General features: G+C 40.6%; 2 protein-coding genes across 7 annotated transcripts in view; both read left to right on the forward strand.

Annotated features, from left to right (window-relative positions):
- Positions 1-2,478, forward strand: dmbx2 (diencephalon/mesencephalon homeobox 2). The gene is made up of 3 exons (XM_079575156.1): positions 1-166; positions 1,133-1,308; positions 1,850-2,478. The coding sequence occupies exons 1-3, from the start codon at positions 4-6 to the stop codon at positions 2,330-2,332; spliced, it is 822 nt and encodes a 273-aa protein (XP_079431282.1). The 5' UTR covers positions 1-3; the 3' UTR covers positions 2,333-2,478.
- A 464-nt stretch (positions 2,479-2,942) lies between these two features.
- Positions 2,943-23,383, forward strand: part of csnk1g2b (casein kinase 1, gamma 2b) — a 39,440-nt gene continuing 18,999 nt past the window's right edge. For 5 of the 6 annotated variants that reach the window (XM_079574758.1, XM_079574761.1, XM_079574762.1 and 2 more), the window contains exons 1-3: positions 3,555-3,694; positions 5,791-6,477; positions 20,126-20,195. In XM_079574758.1, the coding sequence (XP_079430884.1) occupies positions 6,250-6,477; positions 20,126-20,195 (298 nt within the window). In that variant the 5' untranslated portion in view covers positions 3,555-3,694; positions 5,791-6,249. Of the gene's footprint in view, positions 3,082-3,554; positions 3,695-5,790; positions 6,478-20,125; positions 20,196-23,383 lie in introns of those variants that run through there. The other variant, XM_079574759.1, reaches the window with a different exon arrangement.

Consider the following 23,383-nt stretch of genomic DNA (forward strand, 5'->3'; position numbering starts at 1 on the left):
GACATGATGAACTCTCTGGGTTTGTGCAGCGGACCCAGCGCTGCAGCTCTGCCTCTCCACACCATGAACGCCATGTTGTTTGACCTTCACCAGCAGGTGGCGCAGCAGCACCACGTTTACTCCGCATCTCCGACACACGCGCTGTCTGTGGCGGAGAGACTGGCAGGTGGGTCACGATGGTCACGACGCAAGACGTACGCTAGAGGATGCGCGAGGATGACGTGTGCGTAGAGTGTAGTTTTATACTTGGACATCTATACAAGGACTTTACATTGAAATGGGAAAACGTCTTCAGAAAGCAAAAGAATGAAGATATCTATTTTGTTATTAATTTACTTATCCTTTGGTCCACATTTTATATTCACAAATGTAAATATTCTAAGCAGAAACCCAACTTTTTTTAGTGATACTCTCTCATATATCAAGATCTTGGAAGGTTCTGATAACAAAAAGGCTCTAAAAACTATCAGTATTTGCTCAAAATATAATATATGTGTAACTGAATAATTGTATTGTACAATTCTGTTACCCCCTGGCATACTTTGTATACTCATATACTTTTCAATAAATACAAAAAAAATTAAAAAAAACAAAAAAAAAACATGTTCTCATCAGACAGATCAAAAAAGGCCTTTACTGTAAAGTCGTTTTTTAAAGCCACACTACGGAAAATTCCAAGTTAGCCTATATGTTGCTCTGTCATTAGTCCAACTGAACTGTAACAAACATGCCTGCGTGATACCAAACCAATTCTACTGTATGATTTTTGGAAGAGGACTTTATAATGTAGTTCAACCTCAAGTTTGGACACCTAGCGGTCAAAGCAAAGCAAAGACGAGCTTCTGGTGATGTCCCGCTTCCAGCAAAGTCTGAGGAGACAGAAGAGCCAAGCGAGCTCATATTTCTGGCCATTAAAAACACACAAACGCATGGAAAGAAGCATTTATTTTGATTTCATTTATTGGGTGAGAAGTTATGCAGTGTGGCTTAAAAAAAGAAAGTAAATCAGAGACTCACCCATCCTTCATACTGTATTATCATCACATTCCACATTTTGATGACAGCCCATGTTACCCCAATATTATGACTTGTTTTTCTTTTCATATGTCTAACCTAAATGGTGTCCTTACAGAGCTGCTCCTGGAGGCCCGCTATGGAAACCCACAGAAGCAGCGCCGCAGTCGGACGGCCTTCACAGTGTCCCAGCTTCAGGCTCTGGAGAGGGCCTTCCAGGAGACTCAGTACCCAGACGTGAGCATGAGGGAAAAGCTGGCCGTCTGCATCAACCTGCCCGAGGCCCGCATTCAGGTAAGCCCACACATGTTACATAATGTAGAATGTTCATATATTTGTTGATAACCGATCACTCTTACGCCACGACATTTGAAATAGAAATACTGTAAAATACTTCCTGCTTCACTATATTTCTATAAAAGCTCAGAAGTTAACAAAAAAAAGTAAATAAGAAGATTTCGTTGCTGTACAGGGGATGAGTTTGGGCATGAACTTTGTGTTTTTTTTTACTTATTTATGATTTGTACTTTTTACTTTGAACGTTGAAGTGTTTTCTAAGGCAAATACCTCAGTTCTTTATTTGACCATCTGTATTTATTCAAGTCATGGAAATAAGTACGTTGACCACTGATTATATTTATCATGTGTCTGTCCAGTGGCGATCCTGGCCTGTTTTGGCGCCCCTCACTCAAAATAAAAAATATAGCAGTTTGAAAGTGATTTCCATATGTGATTTTTCACTCATAACAAGAATATGTGAATGAAATACATACTCTGTTGCCCGTATAAAAAAAACGACCTCTGCGTCTGTCTAACATGTACCCTTTTGTTCTAGGTATGGTTCAAAAACAGAAGAGCCAAGTTCCGCAAGGGCCAGAAGTCCTCTCCACTCTCCAAAGAGCACAGTTTGGAAGAAGTGCCTCAGCAGCTCAAAACTGCACCTGAAGAAGTCAAAGCTGAGCTGAAAGAAGACACTTCTATCCTCCCCCTAAACCACAGACATACTTCTCCTCCTCATTCTTCCATCATGCACAATACACATAAACTTCTCCCCTCTTTGGACCCTGAAATCCACCATCTTGGACTACACTTCCCTCCCCAGTTTGCAGGTTTTAGACACACACCTCCCCAGCAGCAGCAGCAGCAGCTTGTAGGAGGAATGCTGGGTGCAGAGCTGGCCCTGCCCCCCATGTTGTGGCCCTTTGTACAACAGCAGCGCTCTGCCTTAGGGACTTCTCCGTCATCCATCACTAAAAACTGTAGCTTTTCTATTCACACTCCCTTAGCTAACAAGGCCTTCCCTCACCTGGGACTGTAACAGCAAACATCTGTCACATAAGAACTCAATGATGGACTTCTATTGTGAACATAGAGGGACACTTTATTACCAAACAATTAAGAAACAATACACAGATGAGCAAATTGGCAACTTTTTTGTTTGTTTATTGTTTAGAAACACTGCTAAAAGACAATGCCATTGATTATCACTGTTGCTGTTTTCTCATTGAAGAATCAATAAATGATAAAATAACTCTTTGTATAAATATTGATTGTTATAAAAACTAACCTTGTCGTGATGGTTTGTGATATGAGCACCTATGACATCCTAGATACAATGATATAGGAAGTATTTTGTCAAATTTAGTTCCACTATAACTTTAACTATCAAGAAATACAGTAGCCTATAAAATAAAAGTCTTCAAGAATTTTATACAGAATGTCTAAAACCCATTTTGAGGGAAAGGGTTTCCCAAAAATCTTGACAAACATAATAAAAAAATATACACTATTTTCCTTTCATAATTAGAACAATTTAAAAGTTACAGCTGAAATAAAAAATATATCTCCATGAGACGCTTGGTAGTATTCACCAACGCGTTTACGTGAGTTCTGTGGCGTAACTCGCGGCTGTGCGTGAGTGACGCTGCACCTGGCCACCATCGGCAGCGGAGGAGCTTAAAGAGACAACAGCAAAATCATCGCAATTGGAGGATTACAGAGATGAAAACATATTCACAGGATCGAGGATTTTTCACCTGAGTGTTTTCGGATTGTTCACAGCTGAAGGTAATACGCATTGTATTGGTGACAGAACGCATATGGGAAACGTATTCATGTACTCTCGCCCCCGTTTGTTTCTATCGTTTCGAGCGCTAGCTTCTGATACAACCCGATCTGCGTCAGGCATGTTCCGCTCTTTGAGAAACATCCTTATCAACATCTTAACATGGAATGATGTTTTATTTTGCCCATGTTGACGAGAGAATATCGAGACCGACCATGCAAACCGTTTTTTTGTTATTTTTCTGTGTTAAAGTGGCAATCATAAATTATGTTTGTATAGTTCATTTCCATGTGTTGATTCCAAAAAATGTGTTAGAAATGTTTCACTGCAAGAAATTGAAATGAGAAATACATGAAACAGTAATCTAAGGATGATTGTCCAGGTATGATTGCCGTATATCCAAGATGGTAGACCGAGTCACGCATGCGCAGATCACTTTTGACACAAATCGGGTAGCGTACAGTGGCTAACTGAAGCTAAGCACTGAGGGAACCCAGGCTGCCGCTGCTGTGCAGTGGCTTGTTTAGGATTAAGGAGTTGCCCGGCAGTGGCCACCTTATTGAGGATAATGGTCAACGATATCGCTGCAATTTGAAGTCTACACGGCGTGTTCAGGTGAAATTATAACTTTTAATATTCCGAACTATCAATTCACTTGATGACATAAGTTAGAACACAGGGAAGAGGTGTTATTTACCAGTTATTAAGCATATAGGTAAATGCAGCTCAATGAATTTTTTATGCTCCTTCCCGTTTTGCCCCAGTCAGTTTGCATGTGTTTGATAAAGACTCTTTCCGAAGCTGTTATTGAAATGAGGTGACTAGAATCCTCGTAAATTATAAAGCTTTTTGCCGATTCCGTCAGTCAGGCCCTGCAGGAACGGTGTTTTTGATGAGTGCTAGCTGAGCTAGCTTCATTTACTGACATGGCTTTGCGGCAATCTTAGTCAAATCATTTAAAATACAATGAGTGCCATTCTTACATCAATATGAAAGTGTCATATACAATGGTTACAATAGACTGTATCAGCACAAAGATGACGTTCACCTTAGGAAATATGACTGAAAGTGACTGGCCTTGTTTAGAAACCAGCTAATGTCAATCCTACGCTTTTTACAGACACGTATCACCAGTATTTGCTAACAACTTGAAATGATAATGTTACGATAACCTTCCCTAACACCATTGATAAAGACTCAGTAGCCTAATCTTGGCATATGGCAAAACTTCTCCATTATCAAGTAGCATGTTGGCTCTGTTAAATCATAAGCTTCCATTGACTCAACGCCAATTGGCACTTATTTTGTAGCGCCACTGGCCAGGGAAATCGTCATTTGTGAGCATGGTGTCTGTAGAGCTGATGAAGGCAGATGTGTAGCATTGTAAAGGTCCAAAATGAACACCACATTTATCATTACTATTATGATCATTGAAAAATGGCACGTTTAAGGGTTTTATAGTGCATTATAAGTTTATTTTGGCTAAAAATGTCAAACTCACGGTCCAAGTTCTATCTCTGGCTTTTATTGTAATTTAAGAACAATACCTTACATTTTTCTTATGCGTTGTCATCTACCCATAACAGCTGTTACATGACAGTGCAGATATTAGTGTGGAGTTACCTGAGACTGTAGGATCTGTGTTTTTGAACAGCTATCAATCAGTCCATGAATCAATCGCTTTTATTGTCATGCAAATCACCATGACAACGCTACATTGACAACGATATTGGCCTATTATACAATTTGAGCTTTGAGTTATGCCAGAAAAAAAGATTGTATATGATTGAATTCAGCCAACCATTTTGAAATTGCAGATTTTAAGACGCTCTCTGCAGTTATCACAATCCTTCTCGTAATTTTCACTTGTATGAATTGTGCGCACGTTTCGGGTACACACAACCTCTACTTTATTGCTTTTGTGTGATATGACAGTGTCGATCAAACCCAAATAGGAAGTGTACACAAGGAAATGACGCTGGAACCCATCAAACCCTAGAGTTTAGAGACACTGTTCAGACGGCATGATACAACTCAACTGGCTGCTCACTTTATTGTCCAAAGCCCTCCAATGATAGTCCTTCAATGATGCAGGACGATATGATGGGATGAGGCATTACAGTGGTCATTGATCCATGTAAGTGCCTTTCCATAGAGACTGCCCATCTCTGAGCCTGCGCTACACTCTACCTGCTCCCCTCAGACCACCATCCAAGCCCAGAGACGAGTCGTGTTAGACATTTCATTTTTATTGTGCAGTAGCTAGAGGTTTGTGATACTTTAATAATGCGATACACTCTGGAATATCTAACGATTCCCCTTTTTATTGTGAAAGTTTATGTAAATTAGGAAGTTTCAACTAACTAGTAATCAAGGTTGAAATGAATTGAAGAGCACATTGAGCTAAATTAGTGGGACTGCCTCAGTGTACCAGCTTAGATTTCAAGTGGGTCTCAGTTAGTTCAGGGATTTAATTATTACTCAGTGCTCATTTTAGTAAAAAATCATGCACAATGCAATTCAATCCAGGTTAATGCTTTGATTTGACTTATATATTAGTAGACTGATAATGTTTGTAGCTGCTCTTCATCTCACAATATCGTTCAATGCTTTCTCGTGGAAAATATTAAATGACCACAAAATTCTGAAAGGTTCAAAGAAAATAATATGACTTTTTCTTTATAACCTACGTTTTCTTTTCTTCTTCATAGGTCCAGTCCAGGCATTTAAAACCTCCTCCTTACCCCTCAGTCGTCTGCTGCTGTCCCAGGGTAGCCTCGTCTCTGGAGGCCCTAAACATGGCGCGCGTCCCGTCCCTCACTGAAGGCTGACCAGAGGGGTGAACGCACTCCGGGAGATGTTTCCAAGTGGCCTTGTGGACGCAATAGCCGGCGGACGGAGTGCACTCCAAAATCGACTAATAATACGCCTGTGGTAACGTCCCTGCACTGCCCAAACCCGAGTCTCTGGTCTCGACATGGAAATCTCGGACCTACGATTTTAACATTTCCGCAATCGTCGAGGCAGATCGTCTAGCAACGTCTTGTACTTTCAATTAATCCACCTTTCTAGCCCCCGTTTTCCAAAGCACCCTCGTCCGGCGTCCCTGGAGTTCCTATGGTTTGGATGGCCGGGGAATAACCGTGGAGAGGCCAGGGTATCACAAGCTTATGGATTTTGACAAGAGAGGGGGCAAAGGAGATACCGAGGAAGGCAAAAAGATGTCTAAGACGGCAGGCAGCAGGACTGGACATGGGGGCCGCACTTCAGGGACCAACTCCGGGGTGCTCATGGTCGGACCCAACTTCCGCGTCGGGAAAAAAATCGGCTGCGGGAATTTCGGGGAGCTCCGCCTTGGGAAAAATCTATACACTAACGAATATGTGGCCATTAAACTGGTGAGTAGGTTGTCGCCATTGAGAAACTTTAGTCACCGGAAAACAGTTTTGTGCTTCCAAATATCTGTAATGGTTTTATTGAGTGCTGAATTCATGGATGAAGTATTTCTAGCAAAAATACTAGAATGATAAGTAGTAATGTTGGGTGTCGCCTTGTCCCGTGTCATGGTTAACACAGTAACTAGGAACTGCTTTTGGAGTGACATTCGAGATCTTTCGCCTTTACGTTTAGTCTAAAAATGTCAGCTCAGTTATAAATATTAGGGGATTAGCCAGTGCAGTTGACTCTCTGACCTGAGAAAGTCAAACATTGATGTATCCATACTCTCCCCTCTTCAGCGTCCGATGATAAGCTGTTAATAAGTCAACCATGCTTCACTTTATCTATATCAAAGAAGGAAGGAAGAGCGGGCTGATAACACAAGAAGCCTTATATATGGTCTACAAACACAAGAAATGGTGCAGAGGGCACATTTGTCAAAAATCTAAACGTGTAACGTCGCTTTGGACATCATCAAAAATTAACTTTATGAGTTCTCTCAGAAGTAGAGATACTTAACCTGTTTTATTGCCTCATAAAACCACACAAGCTTTTATTTTATTTTTTGTGGAAAATGTGCCTCATTTTTAAAACTTCCCTGACACCTTATGTACTCACTGTAATGATATTAAATCACAGTGAAGCGCTTCCCCTCTATTGTGCTAACACCAGGTCCAACCAGCAATCAATAATTTACTCTTTATGTTTAGTGTCAGCATGAAATCTCTCTAAGTGCCGTCGCTGTTGTGGCTCAGCAACAGCGCGTTAAATGTCAAGGCCTGTAGGTTTTCACTTTTCAAAACGATATTATTGCCTGTTTGTCTGTGAGCTGCGCTGGCTTTTCTGCACATTTCTATTTCATCGCATAATAGCACTTTTGGCTCTACACAAAGACAAATGGCTTCGGAATGAGAGGCTTTAATGGTTGAATGGTCACAATTAATTGACCAAGCCAAAGCACGTTTTGTAAGTTGGTAAGTTTATAGGCCTTTTTGCATAAAGGTTTATCAGTCTGACCCATTTACTGGCTCGTATGACTGAGCACTACTGCTTATCTCATTGCTTTTGGTAAATCTCTCCAAGGCAATGTTCACAACAACCATATGCACTTTTTTGCTTCACCACAATAAGTGACTTTGACGGGTTGGATAACTATTTCCATGCGCTGATCCGACACTGGTGTCAGAGCTGATGAATACGATGTTGGCTATTGATTCCAAATATCCGACACTGAAGTGAATATGGAGATGCTGCATTAAGCTCAAACCCTGGTGAATTCAATTGCTGAGTTAGTAAAAAAAAAAAAAAAAAAGCTGCACGCAATGCAGTGGCTAATGCTAGCGGCAGCATGCTAATGCTAATGTCAACTAATCAAAGCTGGGACAGAAATTATGATTGGATCATCTAAATTAATCAAATAGAACTGGCCACTGCTGGAGCAGCCATTTGTTTGTAGAATAACTGATCTGAACATATTTGTAATGATCTGATCATTTTATGTGAGTTGTTTATGTTATACATATATATCCTGTCTGCTACCTTAGGATATTTAATGTAGAAAAGTCCAGTGATCCTTGTGTAATGTTTATTAGTTTATTCATTTATTATTTTATTAATAGATGTCATTAATAGATTATATATAATAGATAGTAACATGTAAGAAAAGATTAGACTTACAGTGCCTCTCGTAAGTATTCATAGACCTTGGACTTTTGCACATTTTGTCATGTTTACAACCCTAAACATAAAGATTTTATTTTTATTTTTTTTACTGAACGTTCCCACACAAGTAACCGACAACTGTGAAGTGAAAGCAAAATGATACATGATTCTGTTATTTTTCAAAAAATAGAAAAGTGAAAAGTGGGGCGTGCATAAGTATTCATACAGCATTTTCTGAGTGCATTAAATTACCTTTATAACATTCCTAATGACTCCAGAATGTTCACACCTTGGCCTAACAGTTAAATAGAGGCCACCTGTGTGTAATCCACTCTCAGTATAATTTCAGCTGTTCTTTTAGGCCCTCAGAGCTGTGGTCGGAGTGTATTGGTCACTAAACAACATCATGAAGGCCAAGGAGCACCAGAGAGGTCAGGGATAAAGCTGTGGACAAGTTTAAAGCAGCATTAAGCTATACAAAGATTTCCCAAGATTTAAACATCTCCCGGAGCAACTGTTCAATCCATCATTCGGCTATTGAAAGAGTATAGCACCACTGCCAACTTACCAAGACACGGCTGTTCACGTAAACTAACAAACTGAACAAGGAGAGCACTGGTAAGAAATGCAACCAAGTGCCCCAAGATAACTCTGGAGGAGCTGAGAAGTCCTGCCGCTGAGCTGGGGGAATCTGTATATGGGACAACTATAAGTCGTATCTACACAAATCTGGCCTTCATGGACGAGTGGAAGAAGAAAGCCATTATTGAAAGGAGAACATAAGAAATCCTGTTTGAAGTTTGCTAGAAGTCAAATGGAGGACACAGCTCCATGTGGAAGAAGGAGCTTTGGTCAGATGAGACAAAAATTTAACTTTTTGGCCCAAATGCAAAACGTTATGTATGGAGCAAACCTAACACTGCTCATCGTCCTGAGTGCACCATCCCCAGTGTCAAATATACGGGGGGGAGCATCATGATGTGGGGCTGCTTTTCCTCAGCGGGGACTGGGGAGATTGTAAGAATAGTTGGGAAGATGGATGGAGCCAAATACAGGGACATTTTGGAGGAAAACCTGCTGGAGTCTGAGAACTGAGGCTGGGGCGGAGATTCACCTTCCAGCAGGACAATGACCCTAAACACAAAGATAAATCTACAATGGAATGGTTCAATAAAAACATATTAATGTGGCCCAGTCAAAGTCCTGACCTAAATCCTATTGAAAATCTTTGGAATAATCTGAAAACTGCTGTTCACAAACGCTCTCCTTCTAATGTGACAGAGCTTGAGTTGTTTTGTAAAGAGGAATGGGCTAAAATGTCAGTCTCTACATGTGCAAATCTTGTAGAGTCAAACCCCAAAAGACTTGTGCTGTTATTACAGCAAAAGGTGGTCCCACAAAGTATTCATTCATGCTGTATGAATACTTATGCACGCCCCACTTTTCGGTTTTCTATTTTTTGAAAAATAACAGAATCATGTATCATTTTGCTTTCACTTCACAGTTGTCGGTTACTTGTGTGTGAACGTTAAGTAAAAAAATCAAAATAAAATCTTTATGTTTAGGGTTGTAAACATGACAAAATGTGCAAAAGTTCAAGGTGTATGAATACTTTCGAGAGGCGCTGTAACTGATCTGACAATGGAGAAAAGAGATCATTCACTTTTTCACTCACAGCAGGCACTTTTAAGAAAGTCTGATATTGGATACCAGCAGATTCTCCAGTATCGGTATCAGAAGCAAAAAAGCTGGATCGGTGCATCTGTAATAACTATTATGTACTTTTAGTATTGGACTGATTAAGCTGCAGCTAAATCAGTCTGATATCTGATAATCATCTTCTCATATAGTAATATAGCAGGTAGTATTGACTCTGCTTGTATCTAAAGACGCTCTTCTCTTAGCAGTCTTTTGCAGTGTCACAGTAAAAAAAAAGAAATAAAAACATAAGTTGCGGCTCTGTTGGCGTCCGCTCCTGCGCCCCGCACGATTATCCTTACATCAGTGCATCCCAGGGAGGTGGTTATCTCCGACGGGGCATCCGCTCAACTCTCAGCCGACCGCACTGAAGGCAAGAGGTTAGCGAGCAGCTGTAATTGCGCTCGTGTGAAAAACGCTGAAGCGCGCCCTGCCCACTGCCTCTACCCTGGACGGTGAACACTCCCCTGTGGTATTTTTATCCCCCTCTTCACTGTCCGGCTATATCTGGATTGTGGCGTGAGGGGTTACGGCGCGGCCTCCTCCCGGCTTCTCCTGGCCCGCCGGACGATCAGCGATCCAGTGAGGAAAAACGAGCCCCACCAGGAGGGGTATCAAAGGTGTTAACAAGCCTCATAGCCCTGTTAATGAGCGGGACATGTCTCACTTCCTGTCATTTGACCAGCTTTTGAAATGGCCATATGCAGTTATAGCAACTAGAGAAACATAACACCAAATACACAGAACTCAAGACGCGTTTCAATTACCACAGTTAATTGCTCCTTTACCTAAAACAGTTTCATTACGAGCTCTTCCCCGCAGATCGAAACAAACAACAGGCCAGTTTAACGGCACCTCCTGCTAAAACATGGTCGACCTCTGACCTCTCCTGAGCTCATACGTTGTTCTGTTGTAACTTTTCACGTTTGGCAGGAATCTGAGGAGACCCCGGAGCGTTGTTTATTTATTTTTGGGTAGAGTGATTATATTAGATCAGTTTACGGGTTTTATTATTCAATCCATTTTTATCTACAATATTAAATAAAATTCCACTTTATTTTATCAATAAGATTTTTTTCATACACATAAGTAGGTTTCATTTTTTTCTTAGTGTTTTTGCAAACCTTTGGTAAATGGTTGGCAGCGCCTCCCGGTAAAAGAGCAACGCAGGCAAGTGTTAAATATTATCTCATGTCCACTGCAAGTAACCACAGCATAAGTGACAGGCGGCTATCTCCCCGCCACAAACAAGTGCGCTCTTTGTCCTCTGGTGCCGTGTAATGATTAGTAAAAAAATGTGTTGACAAGGGCAGCTCGGAGACAAAACTCAGACTTTTAGGTGGAGTGCAGGTACGCCTGGTGACACCCCACCCTGACAGGACTTTTCTCAGTAGTTGGAAGGAACTCTTCAGTGTTTTGTGGGGAAAAATTGCTTCTCTGTTGTGCACATTTTATTGATGAAGTTGTTCTTCCCTAGAGGTAGATGTCCACACATTTTTTATGAAAGTTGTGAAACACGCTTAACAACTTTGGATGTTAGAAATGCTTAAGGATAGTTAGGGAGGAGTTTGGACCACAATTTTTTACACTGTCGTATGTAGCGATAAAGTCTTTATACTGGCATTCAAGGTAACAATCAAGCGAGCAGTACTTGTACACAACAAATAACTGGACGCAAAGCTTGACTCCTGGAGTAGTTTAATTTCATCAACACAGTACGAGATGCCCTTCACCTGTGTCACCCAGTGGCCTGTATTATAGATGCATCTCATATCGTGAGTAAAGGCCCAGGGGCACAGGGAAAAGGGGAAGGGAGGAAAGCAGACCCTGAAAGGTACTCTTTGTTTTCGATGGTCCCGTTGACACACAGAGGACTGGTGTGTGGGGCAGCTGATGACAAACGCCTGTGTGCTGGGTGTCAGGGCACTACTGTAACTGCAATGTGGACATCCAGGGGACAGCCCAGTGCCTTAAAGAGGCAGCCACACATCTGCACTGGCTTAAAGGAGTAGGAGTGGATGATACATATATAGGTCGGATCACACAGTGGTGTATATATATCCCACTTCTGTGTAAAAACGCATTGGGAGTTCTGTTGTTAAAAAGTATTTGTTGTAAGCTTTTTAACAACATTGCTTCACCTTTGAACAGATACAATTAGTAAATTCATGTCAACATTGGGCGAATAGACTGTGCAGCTGTGGTTTGTCGGTGGAGCGTCTCTTTAAGACCGTGTGTGCTACTCGTCGTGAACAGTGAAGGATGCGTGACCAGCGATCGTGATTCAGTCGACAATGAGGTGGTGAAGTGCACAGTGTGCACTCTCAAACCGACATCGATTCTCACTGGACACAGATGTTTTACAAGATCATTAGTGAATCTACGTCAGTCACTTAAAATATTCCTACTGCGCCGACAAATCTGATTTCAATTTGGTTCTTTTACCCCCATTTGTATTGTTCAAGTGTATTCTTCCTTCCTTCCTTCCTTCTGTAGTCTACCAAGGATCCCTATGGGGCGTAAATGTTCTCCACCGACTGTATTGGTCCATTTACTGTATTATAAATCATGTTAATGTCATGGACTTGGAAACAAGTGAATGTAAGCGCTGTTTGCCCTGTATGGTGCATCCACTCGTTCGTTCATTGCTTACTCTGATGCTCAGTAAACGATGTTGTAGTTCCAAAAATGCAGCCGTGTGGTTTGGGCACAGTAATTATTCAGATTAATTTGGATTATTAAAATGTCCTCATTCTGCATAATACCTTTTTACTGCAGTCTGGTTAAATAGTGGTTTATAAAACATACTCTACACTCACAAATCAAACTGGAATGCCATAAGGACACAAGGACCAGAACCACCTGTATTCAGTCACTGAGCTTTAATGAGGACTTGATTGGGGAGAGGTGCAGGGATTTTGGAAGTGAGAGAGAGTCCTTTTTGGTTTATAGAAAACTGCTTTTAGAAACTTTCAACCCCAAGTGTCTTTCTGCTTTCTGTTCAATAATTTTCCTAAGAACCAAACAAAAAACTTTGAGTTATAAGAAAATATTGGTGATAGATAATCATCTGTTGGAGTGGAATAGTATGTCATGTTTGCAGACCCTAGATCTGACGACACGGTGGTGCTTTGAGGGAACAGTGTCCAGAATGATGTTTGTCCTCACTAAAGCATGAGGCACAGCTCCTGTTGCACTCGGCCACTTTCACACTTCACCATACACTCTTTCTCTCCGTCTCTGTGTTTATGCAAAGTACGGTATCATTCTTAACCCCTTAAGTGGGAAAAAAACAAAAAACTTTTTTCACATGATCACCATCTGTTTCCAGCAGTAACTAAGGAGTAAAAATGACGACGCTTGCTTCTGCTGGCTCAAAGTAAAACAAATCCAGGAGCAGTGTATAATACAGCACATTGTAGCAACCACACCTCGCTCCTCCGTTTAACAACAAAGAAACCTGCCTCATGGGTTTTGCGTGATCGGAACTTCCCATGACTGTGCACAAGTGTTGGAAGAGCTTATGCCAGCATTCTCTGTCAGAAAAATTGGACATACAAGTTTTCAAAAAATGGTATGACAAACCGGTTTGTTGCCTGTAATTTAAATGTTTAAGCATGGTCATTATTTCCACATGGGACTATAGTACACAACATAAAACAAACATGGACTGTGATGATTAGGGCTGGGACAAAATATTGTTTTACAATATATCGCAATGCTTTATCAAAGTATCAATACTTCCAATACTTTTTTAATGTAATATTTCTACTATTTCTACTGGAGCAGTTACACAGCACTTTCTGTTGAACCTGCATTTTGCTGTGTGAGGTACTACACTTTAGAAAATATGTAGTTGTGATTTGGTTTATAACTTTTGGACACATCACTCATATTCTTGTTCACGATATTTACTGTACTGTATCAGGCCCTATATATCGTGATAAATATTGATGTGATGGAGAAAATGATATTCTCAAGTGATGCAAGATAATAAATAAGACACAAAACGGTAAATAATAGACTACATTCAATTAAACATTAATGCTCATAAGCATTAATAAATAGTCTCTTAAAGAGTTTTGTTCACTGACAATGATCCATTTGTCTTTGCAAAATCCTCATAATATTTATTTTGCGGCGTCATTTATCCGATATCCTTGATGCAGGCTGAATCATCATAATGGTGGATGCATGAGTCACATTCTTTAATTACCTCTCTCCCGGTTTACAAAAAAGGGTCTCCGATATTCCCAGTGGAGCTGAGAACACTGTTTTAAGCACCAAGTCGTCAATTATAGCTGTTTGAGAGGCCGTTGAAGGCTCCATTGCGTTTGTTAAATCTGAGCTGCAACCGGATAGGGCATGGACACCGGCCAGCTGTTCCTCTGACACCAGGCCTGACTGCTCCACCTCCACTGTCCCGAACGCTGACAGCCTCCCATCGGGCAGAAGGAGAGCGCTCCCGTAAACGTCCCATTGTTCAGGCTCGCAGTATAAAGTGGTGTATTGTCCCAGGATTTCCAGTTAATGCGTCATGCAGCGGTTTAATAGGATTTCAATGTTTAAGTCAAAGAAAGTATATTTAGCAAACTAGTTAGTTAGACTTAGTTGTCATAGAAGGTCTGGCAACTCTTTTGCTATTGTATATAAATATGCTTCTTCATCCATATTTATCATAACTTTAGCAATATAGGGTGAGCTATAGTACAGAATCACTTTTTTTGTTTGTGTGTTTTGCTTGCCCAAACCCCATAATATTTTTTTTGTTATTGCAATAGTTAACTGACAAGTTAGTATGTTAGCATTCCTGTTAGCGGACCAACAAGCTTGTTGCTTGCTAACAGACAACAAGCTTGTGCCAATCCTGACTACATTTTGAATGTTTTACTCGGACAAACGAAAACGGACAAATACATCCTCTATCCGTTGTAGTTTTAATTAGCCGGTCATGATAGAGTGAATTAATTTGGTATAGCATGTTTAATTTGTGAGCGGTGGATGTCAACGATGGTAGCTGTTCTGGTCAGTTGACTCGAATACTGATTTGCAAGGGATCGTGGGATGGGCCAAGATCTCGTGCAACAAGATGTCGCAAGATCAAAATGCCAAAAGGTTTTTCATTCTAGAGTAGAGCAATATCTTTTTTCTTTAATTTACTGGACTGCATCCAGTACTTTTTGTAGACTGCTTAAAGAAATATTTATTTTTACATTAGTTACCCTCCAATGTTTATCTATCTGTTTGCGCTTTATAAAAAGGTTATTAATTTCAATTTCACTGTTTAGTAAAAGGAAATAGTTCTTGTCAATCTTGTGTCTCTTCTTGTGCAATTTGAGTCCCTGCCCACTTCTGCTTATCTGTTATCCATCTCTCTTCTGCATGCTCAGTATTAGAAGCGCTTTAAAAACATGTTTTCACTAAGGTTAGTCAGATGAAAAAACAACCTTGCAAGTAGACCAACAAGCTTGTTTTTAGCTCACTAGCACAGTAACAAGCTAGCATTTATACCACTAGCAGAATTACAAGCTAGCATTTATACCTCTAGCAGAATTACAAGCTAGCATTTATACCTCTAGCAGAATTACAAGCTAGCATTTATACCTCTAGCTGAATAACAAGTTAACATTTATACCGCTAGCAGAATAGCAATCTAGCATTTATAGTACCGCTAGCAGAATAACAAGCTAGCATTTATAGTACCGCTAGCAGAATAACAAGCTAGCATTTATACCGCTAGCAGAATAACAAGCTAGCATTTATACCGCTAGCAGAATAACAAGCTAGCATTTATACCGCTAGCAGAATAACAAGCTAGCATTTATACCGCTAGCAGAATAACAAGCTAGCATTTATACCGCTAGCAGAAAAACAATCTAGCATTTATTGTACCGCTAGCAGAATAACAAGCTAGCATTTATACCGCTAGCAGAATAACAAGCTAGCATTTATACCGCTAGCAGAATAACAAGCTAGCATTTATACCGCTAGCAGAAAAACAATCTAGCATTTATTGTACCGCTAGCAGAATAACACACAAGCATTTATACCGGTTGCAGAATAACAAGCTAGCATTTATACCGCTAACAGGATAACAAGCTAGCATTTATCGCTTTAGCAAACAAACATGCTAGCAATGTGAAAAGTCGGTGTCTTAAATTAAATTAAAATTTAAATTTAAATTAAATATGCAGTACATGAACAAATTAAAGTTTAAGTTGGCCCTAAAAATAGGTTCCAAGAGTTGAGACTTTGCTGCGAAACAGGATGATTTCCTTTGCTTAGTTTGCAGAATGTTGGTGTGGACAGACAACCCTATGTTGGATATAAAATCCTAGAGAATGACTCAGGTCACAGAGAACATATTGTGAAATGTTTTACTCTGAGCCAAGCAAAGGTCAGTTTCTATTCTGGGTCGGATGCGTAAAGTTGGGTCGGTGTCTTTGGAAGTCCCTCGCACGTCACTGCGCTAAAGTCACACGTAGGTCTATTTTTGGAAAAAGAATCGTCAATGAACTAAATGTGTTCTCGAGCTTCATCGATTGAACCACTGACACTGAGATCAATTCGCTTTTGCGGTGGGAAGATAAAAAAAATCTCACGAGACAAGATGATTGATATCCACAAGAGCGCTGGACAAATGCATATCCTGCTCGCCCCACCATTTCAGCAATACCAAACCGGAGCTTAGCACTGAAATCAAATGGGCCCAGACTTCAACTTCTCTTTTTTTCGATTTGAATCCTCAACCTAATTAAATTGCCGCACAGTCTTTACACAACATCATTGTTCTTCATTCTTCTATATTCAATGCCTGATTTAAATCAAGCCATCATCTGTCTCAGGAAAGGGTGATTATTTCTGTAGCGCTCCTCTTGTGCAAAGTGGGCCATCCCTAAATACAGTGTTAAAAATAAGACATTTCTGCAGCTTGGTCATCTTGTACTTCCTAAATTATTACCACCAGACGATTATGTAATGTGACCGGCCCGGGCTTCAAAGAGGAACAGTTTGCACCACTTTGCTTAGTCATAATTGATAGCATCTTCAGTTAGTTCACTTCTAAACTTTTGAATTTTGACAACATGTAATCGTAATACTTTGATTTTACTGAACAGAGTGACGTGATTTGGGATGATATCTAAATGTGATTTCTGTGCTTTTAGACATAGTAAGACCCCATATATAGACATCATTTGCTCGAATCATAAAAATTGCAATATGGATCGGGTACTGCTATGTAAGTTTTTTTGCAGGATCTGATTGAGTCCACATGACATTATATAGTAGAGCTTGATAATCCCAACGAGAGGGCTTTGGGACATGCTCGATCCACACCGCAACCGTATGGACGGGCCGCTGTGGCAAGTGAAAACACAGCCAGCGCCTAATCCTCGGTGACATAATGGTATATGTGTCGCAGTCTCACTTCTTTCACTCAAGAGAGATATCCTTGAAATGGCACGCAGCCTTTCATTTCACGTCGGCCCTCCCTCGCTCCCAGGCTACCGCACGAGCAGGATTTAGGCTCGCCACAGCACAGTTAATGGCAATAAATCTCTTCCGCACTGAACCAAGCATGACATAAGTTAGTTATGAAAGTCGGATAATGTTAAAACTGCCTTTTTGATTCACTTGGCTGGAAAAGTGACTTATCCTTGGTGGGTTCGTCCAACACTGAATAGGTCAAATGAAATCTGTCAGACTTAAATATCTTCTTTAGCTGGAAATACATTCAGTAGAGTTGCACAATTTATCAGATTGAAAAATCGCAATGTCGTATCTATAAATGTCATTGATTTACTTTCTATTTTAGCGATGCGTTCAACCTGGATCGATTCCTGAGCTGAATGTCTAATGAAATTCCATTGGCGTATTGTATAGTGGCGTCTTTTACACCAGTTGCAAGCAGTAGACAGGATGTTATTACTGTATTGATCGTCTGCTTTGGTCTTCTGCCTTGGGCTTGCAGTGGAAACTTTCTTGGAGTTCGACATCAGTATGAAAGTGCGCTGGATAGGATAGGTAGGACGGGCAGTAAATATCTAGGTGTAATTATTCTGACAGTCATTGTTGCAATCAGATGTGCCATTTATGTTTGGAAATCCCATGACATTTGAGAGAAAACTGGAATTTTCCATTGCGATGAATCTTGCGTCGCTTCTTGATGGCTGTTTTTTTCCTGCTGATTTTACGGTGGTGTGGCATGAGTGTAAATATGTAAACCTGGAGTTGTGAGTTTGTTAAAACAGCAGAGGTGAAGAGGTAAGAGAAGCAGCAGGTTGGACAGGAGAGGGCCCTTCTTTGAGTGATCAGCTGCCCCAGACATGGGTCACAGCCACACACCACTCTGTACATCCCACACGAGGAAAGAATATGATATCACACTTGTAGCATGACATTGGTTTTCCCAGTAATTACACAAACAGAATTTAAGAGAGGGGGGGATCTGAGGGTGCACTGGTCACTCAGACATTTATGGAGTTGGTCGGAGATCACTGGGGCATTCACTATCGCAAATCTATGGCAAACGGTTCTACTTATGAATCTTAATCTGTAGCAGGAAATATGGGATAAAATATTACATACAACTTACAACTTGGACATTTTTTTTTACTACAAACGAATGCTTATTTTATGCCACATGTCCGATTTGGTCCATGGCCATAAACACCTTTAAAATAAACAAACACTTGACATTTCCCAGTAGACATTTCGTTAGCGCAACATTAGCGGGTAAGTGCGAAGCTGAGAAAACCCCAGTGTCCAGTCCTGTGGAGTCGTTACATCAGACGTGTGCCGCTCCGGTCCGGTCATTTACAAAGCCCATCTGCCGAAGTGGAGATGACTCTTAAGTACGCAAAGCTGCCATAAGCCTCTGTTTCCCATTGTAAGCTCTTTTAAACGGTCCAGTGCCTAGGTTGCCATCTGTTTTGATGGTTATATATATTTATTTATTTAACATACATACTCCTCTGACCAGTTCTGGTCATGCTCTCACTCTGCCACTGTCATGGGTTTGGTGTGGGCCGTCGGGGTGACTCCGCCTCCTGGGCCAGTCATAAGTCGTCCTCCTACGGCTGCCGCTTGCACTGTTGCTTCTCACGCCAGTCACCTCTTTGCAGCTTTCCTGTCATGGTTACAGTATTTGGTTGTTGTGAATGTGATATATACATCTTATATAATACAAGATTACACTGTGTATAGTGGAAATGTGAGTCTGTAAGGTGGGAGAAGGGTATCTGCTGGCACGGTTGCACAGCGGTTAGCACTAGTCATGTTCTTCCCGTGTCTGCCTAGATTTCCTCCAGTTACTCCGGTTTCCTCTACCACTAAAAACATGTACAATAGGCCAGGATGAATGATGTGTGTGCGTGAATGTAAATTATGGTGATGGTCACCCACAGATGTGCAGATGTGTGCAGTCGCAACAGTGTTTGTCTCCCCCAGGGGAAACTGAACACCACAGAGTGTGGGCTGAATGTATAATTGTGTCATGTAAAGCGCCTTGTGACTAGTTCTGTGAACGGCGCTATATAAATAAAGTTCTGCTTTTTCTTCTAAAGCAAAGTTACTGCAAAACTCAATGGACACACGTTTTTAAGGATTATGCTTACGTTTGTGTGAGTCTAGGACAGATAATCTTCACCATTACTGTTTCATCATATTAGTTCAACAAAAACAAAGAATGAAAATATGAATAACTATGCTAAAACATTTATAATCAGACCTGGTGCATATAGTAGGATTAGGTTGGAGACCCTTAGGTGATGCGTCTGTGTTTGTGTAGTCCTCAGGTTTGGCTAATAGCAGAGTGGGCTTAATCAGATTACACATAGTAAAGCCTGGACTGAGATACAATGATCAATACTACTGTATATGTGCAGTAAACCTGCTGCTCACCAGCTGGACTCAGCCTTATCCACTCACATCCCACTAATTAAACTTGGAGACACTGGGTTTATTCAACACTTCTGGTCATTTGTGTGTAATGGACATTTGCTGAACGTGAACAAGTAATTGTGACGAGGAGTTTGATTTTTAGGTGAAAACCTAGAGTGCAGTCTTCTTTATCTCGTCATGCTAGCAGCTTGTTTAGATAATTGTTGCTGACGACAATATAAATGAGCAGACTCAGGCTGTTCTTAAATTAACTGAGGATGAATGGTATTGAATGAGACAATGAGTTGATAAAAACATATATATGTAGCATTTAGTAATTGGTGACGTGTTGTTTTTCTCTTTCAGGAACCTATAAAGTCCAGGGCACCACAGCTCCATTTGGAATATAGATTTTACAAACAACTGGGAAACTCAGGTAAGACTGCCGGTTACATGTGCATTGTTAAAGTGAACTTATCATGCAAAATGGTTTCTCATAAACCTGCTTTCAAGAAATTTAAAGAAATGTAATATGAAAGGGACGCTGGATTAAGCATCTTGTGTGTTGCTTGGAGTTCCCTCTACTGACAACAGGGGGAATTAATCACGGTAAACACAAAATGCAGACCATCAATTTGTGCCAGTGCCATTGGCATCAAATAGACGGCACTGTGTTAGATGACAGGTGAAGAAAGAGCCAGACGCTTCTGGGGCTTTGAAAATATGGAGGATACTTCTGTATGGATTTGTTTGCATAATAGATCAAATCCGGATCGGGGCGCATTTCTGCCCATGAAACAAAATATATATTTTTCTACAAACATGTTGAGTCTGATATTTACACATCAGCTTTTGGTCTACAATGACACCTAAAGATTTAGTTTGACCCACTTGGCAGATTTTGATGCCATCAATTTGTACTTTTACATCCTCCTGATCCTCCTTTTTTTATGCTTAAACTCATAAAGTTACATTCAAAGAGTTGATTTACTAACAACAACTCAGTGATATTTGCTAATGCTTCTCTTATCAATGTGTTAACATTTGAAGTAGATAATAGAAGATATGTGTCATCTGCATCATCTGCCAACATAAGCGGCACCACATTTTTACAAATTGCACATCACACTTTTCAGTTTTTTATTTATTAGAAAAAATCTAAATCTTGTATAAATTTCATTTCACTTCACGATTGTGTCACAGTGTGTGTCTTTCACATCAAATTTCAGTTAAATATATTATGTTTATGGTCCATAGTCTGGCAAAATGTGGAAAAGTTAAAGGGTTGCCCAAACCTTTGCATACCACTGTATTTGTTTCCCCTATTTGTGCATTGACTGTTCACTTAAAGAAATCCCTCATTCAAATTGTTTTACACCCATTTCAAGACTATTTCTTTAATCCCATAATTGTCTACGTGTTTTGTTTTAAAGAATATTATGATCTATTGTGTCAAATCATCTTTTGATAAGTAACAACTAACAATATACCAATAGTCTTATTTTTCTTTTCCAGATTTTTTGTGCTTTTGTCAACAAACTGCAAAAACTGCAACAATTTCTGTGCATATGTCCCATTTAAAAATACAAAAATACAAAAAAATACTACTATCTTATTACTGTAACATTATGGACTGCATGCTCCTTGTGTATAGAAAGCCTCTCTTGTTGTGCGTTGTGATCTAATTTGGCGACACGTGCGGCCTCTTGGCTGCCTTTCCTACAGAAGTGTCCCCCGGCTGGTGATAAGGAGGTGGGCCAACAGGGCAGTCCTCCACTATTTTTAGATGTCTCTCTCCGCATGCATTCGGGCCATTCTGGTGACTCTGCTGCCGGACCCCTCCCCATAACCACAGGACAACAGTGTGGCTGGCAGTGCAGGGAAACACGAGAATCCTGGTGTGACCTGTTCTGCATTGTCTGTGGATAAGTTTAGCTCGTTCGCCTGAGGTCAGGATTTTGCGGATTTGCAGTGGAACACCTCTGCCTTTTGCTTTTTTATAATAAACTTGGTCAACTTTCTCTTTTTTCCTAAAACCATGACTGGTCTTGTTTTGTTTTCTAGTTTGCTTTTCAGGCTACTTTGTCCGATTAGAAAACAAAGAATTTTACAATAACAGTTCATGGCCAAGGCATTATCAGTGCAGGACTTTTGTGCAGGACGCTTACTCTCCTTTTCATTGATTGATCCCAAACTCTGTGACAGTTTAAATGTTGGCTATGTCAAACAGGGCCCCCCTTGTGCATCTGATTTTGCTTTCATAACTTCCCTTGTCATTCAAAAAGTTACTGCAAATACCCTCGTTAAGTAAGGCAGGGTAAAACCAATAACTGTTTGCAATTGGCAGGACTGTATGGGAGGATTTTTGAGCACGGACATATAGTTACACAGGAGGGCACCTTTTTTGATCGTTCTTTAGAGAATCCCATGCTTTTTCACCAGACGAGCATATTTGTTTCAAATCTGTTCGTGCTCTTGGATGTTGTAAAGTCATACGGCCTCGTGTCATTTTCATCTTCAGAAGTAAACACAGATAACTAAGTCCTGTGGAAGAGCTTTGTTTCTAGCTTTGAACATCACCAATAGAGTGATATTATAATTTTCATAATCCTGACCTAATGAACCTAATGAAGAGTGGATTTGTGTGGAAGGAATAAAGGCATTATGCTGTGATATGTTTTTACCCCATATTTCTACACAATAATTTAAATAAGGTAGAATAATTGAGCTATATAACATTCTCATTGTATATAACAAAATGTTGGGCCTTTTTATTGAGTGGACAACAAAGCATATCCATAAAAATGTGTTGTTTTTTTCTTTATTCTTCACTAAATTTTTTACTATTGAGGCAGTGGTCGAAACGTTTGCCGAATGATTTCATACATAACACAATGATGATGACTGTCATAACCAGGGCTGGGTGCTGATGTGGCAACTGCACAATTCAGTAAAGCGCTGTACATCTCCGCCACTGCCCACTGCTTCCATAACTGGGCCAATAATCGGGGAGGATAATGGCTCTTTGAGACATTAGACAAGCACAGAGTGTTATGTGGGTCAGCAGGTGGTTTAATCCTGTTGCATAATTTCTGCATCACAAAATGAGTCAGCAGAACATTCTCACAGTGACCCCACTAACAACCACCACCGTGATGCTGAAGCTGGAGACCGTCTGTGTTGTAAATGAGCTGGAGTGTCAGATCAATATCAGGTGGTTGGGGTATCGATTCTGGGTGGGAAGTGGTCTGTGCGCTTGCCTTACAGCCAGACGATCCCAGATTCGATTCCCTGACCGTGCCTTTCTGTGCGGAGTTTGCATGTTCTCCTCGTGGCTGAGTGCTTTTGCCAGATGCTCAGAATCTACACAAAGTAAAAGACTATATTGATGCATCTCTTGTGGTGTAATACAATGTCCTCTATCCACACACAGCCTACGTACAGTTGTGAGGTGTTGAAACTTTCTCATTTGTAATTTGGTGGCTAATGCTAATCCACTGAAGCTGTATTGTGTTGACTGCGGTCCAGCGCAATCCCGTCTGGCAGCGGTTCACCTGAGTGTCCAGGGCGGGGGACAAATAAAGATTAGGGCTATTTACGTAGTGCCCTGGCTCGGTGAGGTCA

This window comes from Gobius niger, assembly GCF_951799975.1.
Source record: "Gobius niger genome assembly, chromosome: 17".
In the NCBI taxonomy this organism is placed as follows: Eukaryota; Metazoa; Chordata; class Actinopteri; order Gobiiformes; family Gobiidae; genus Gobius; species Gobius niger.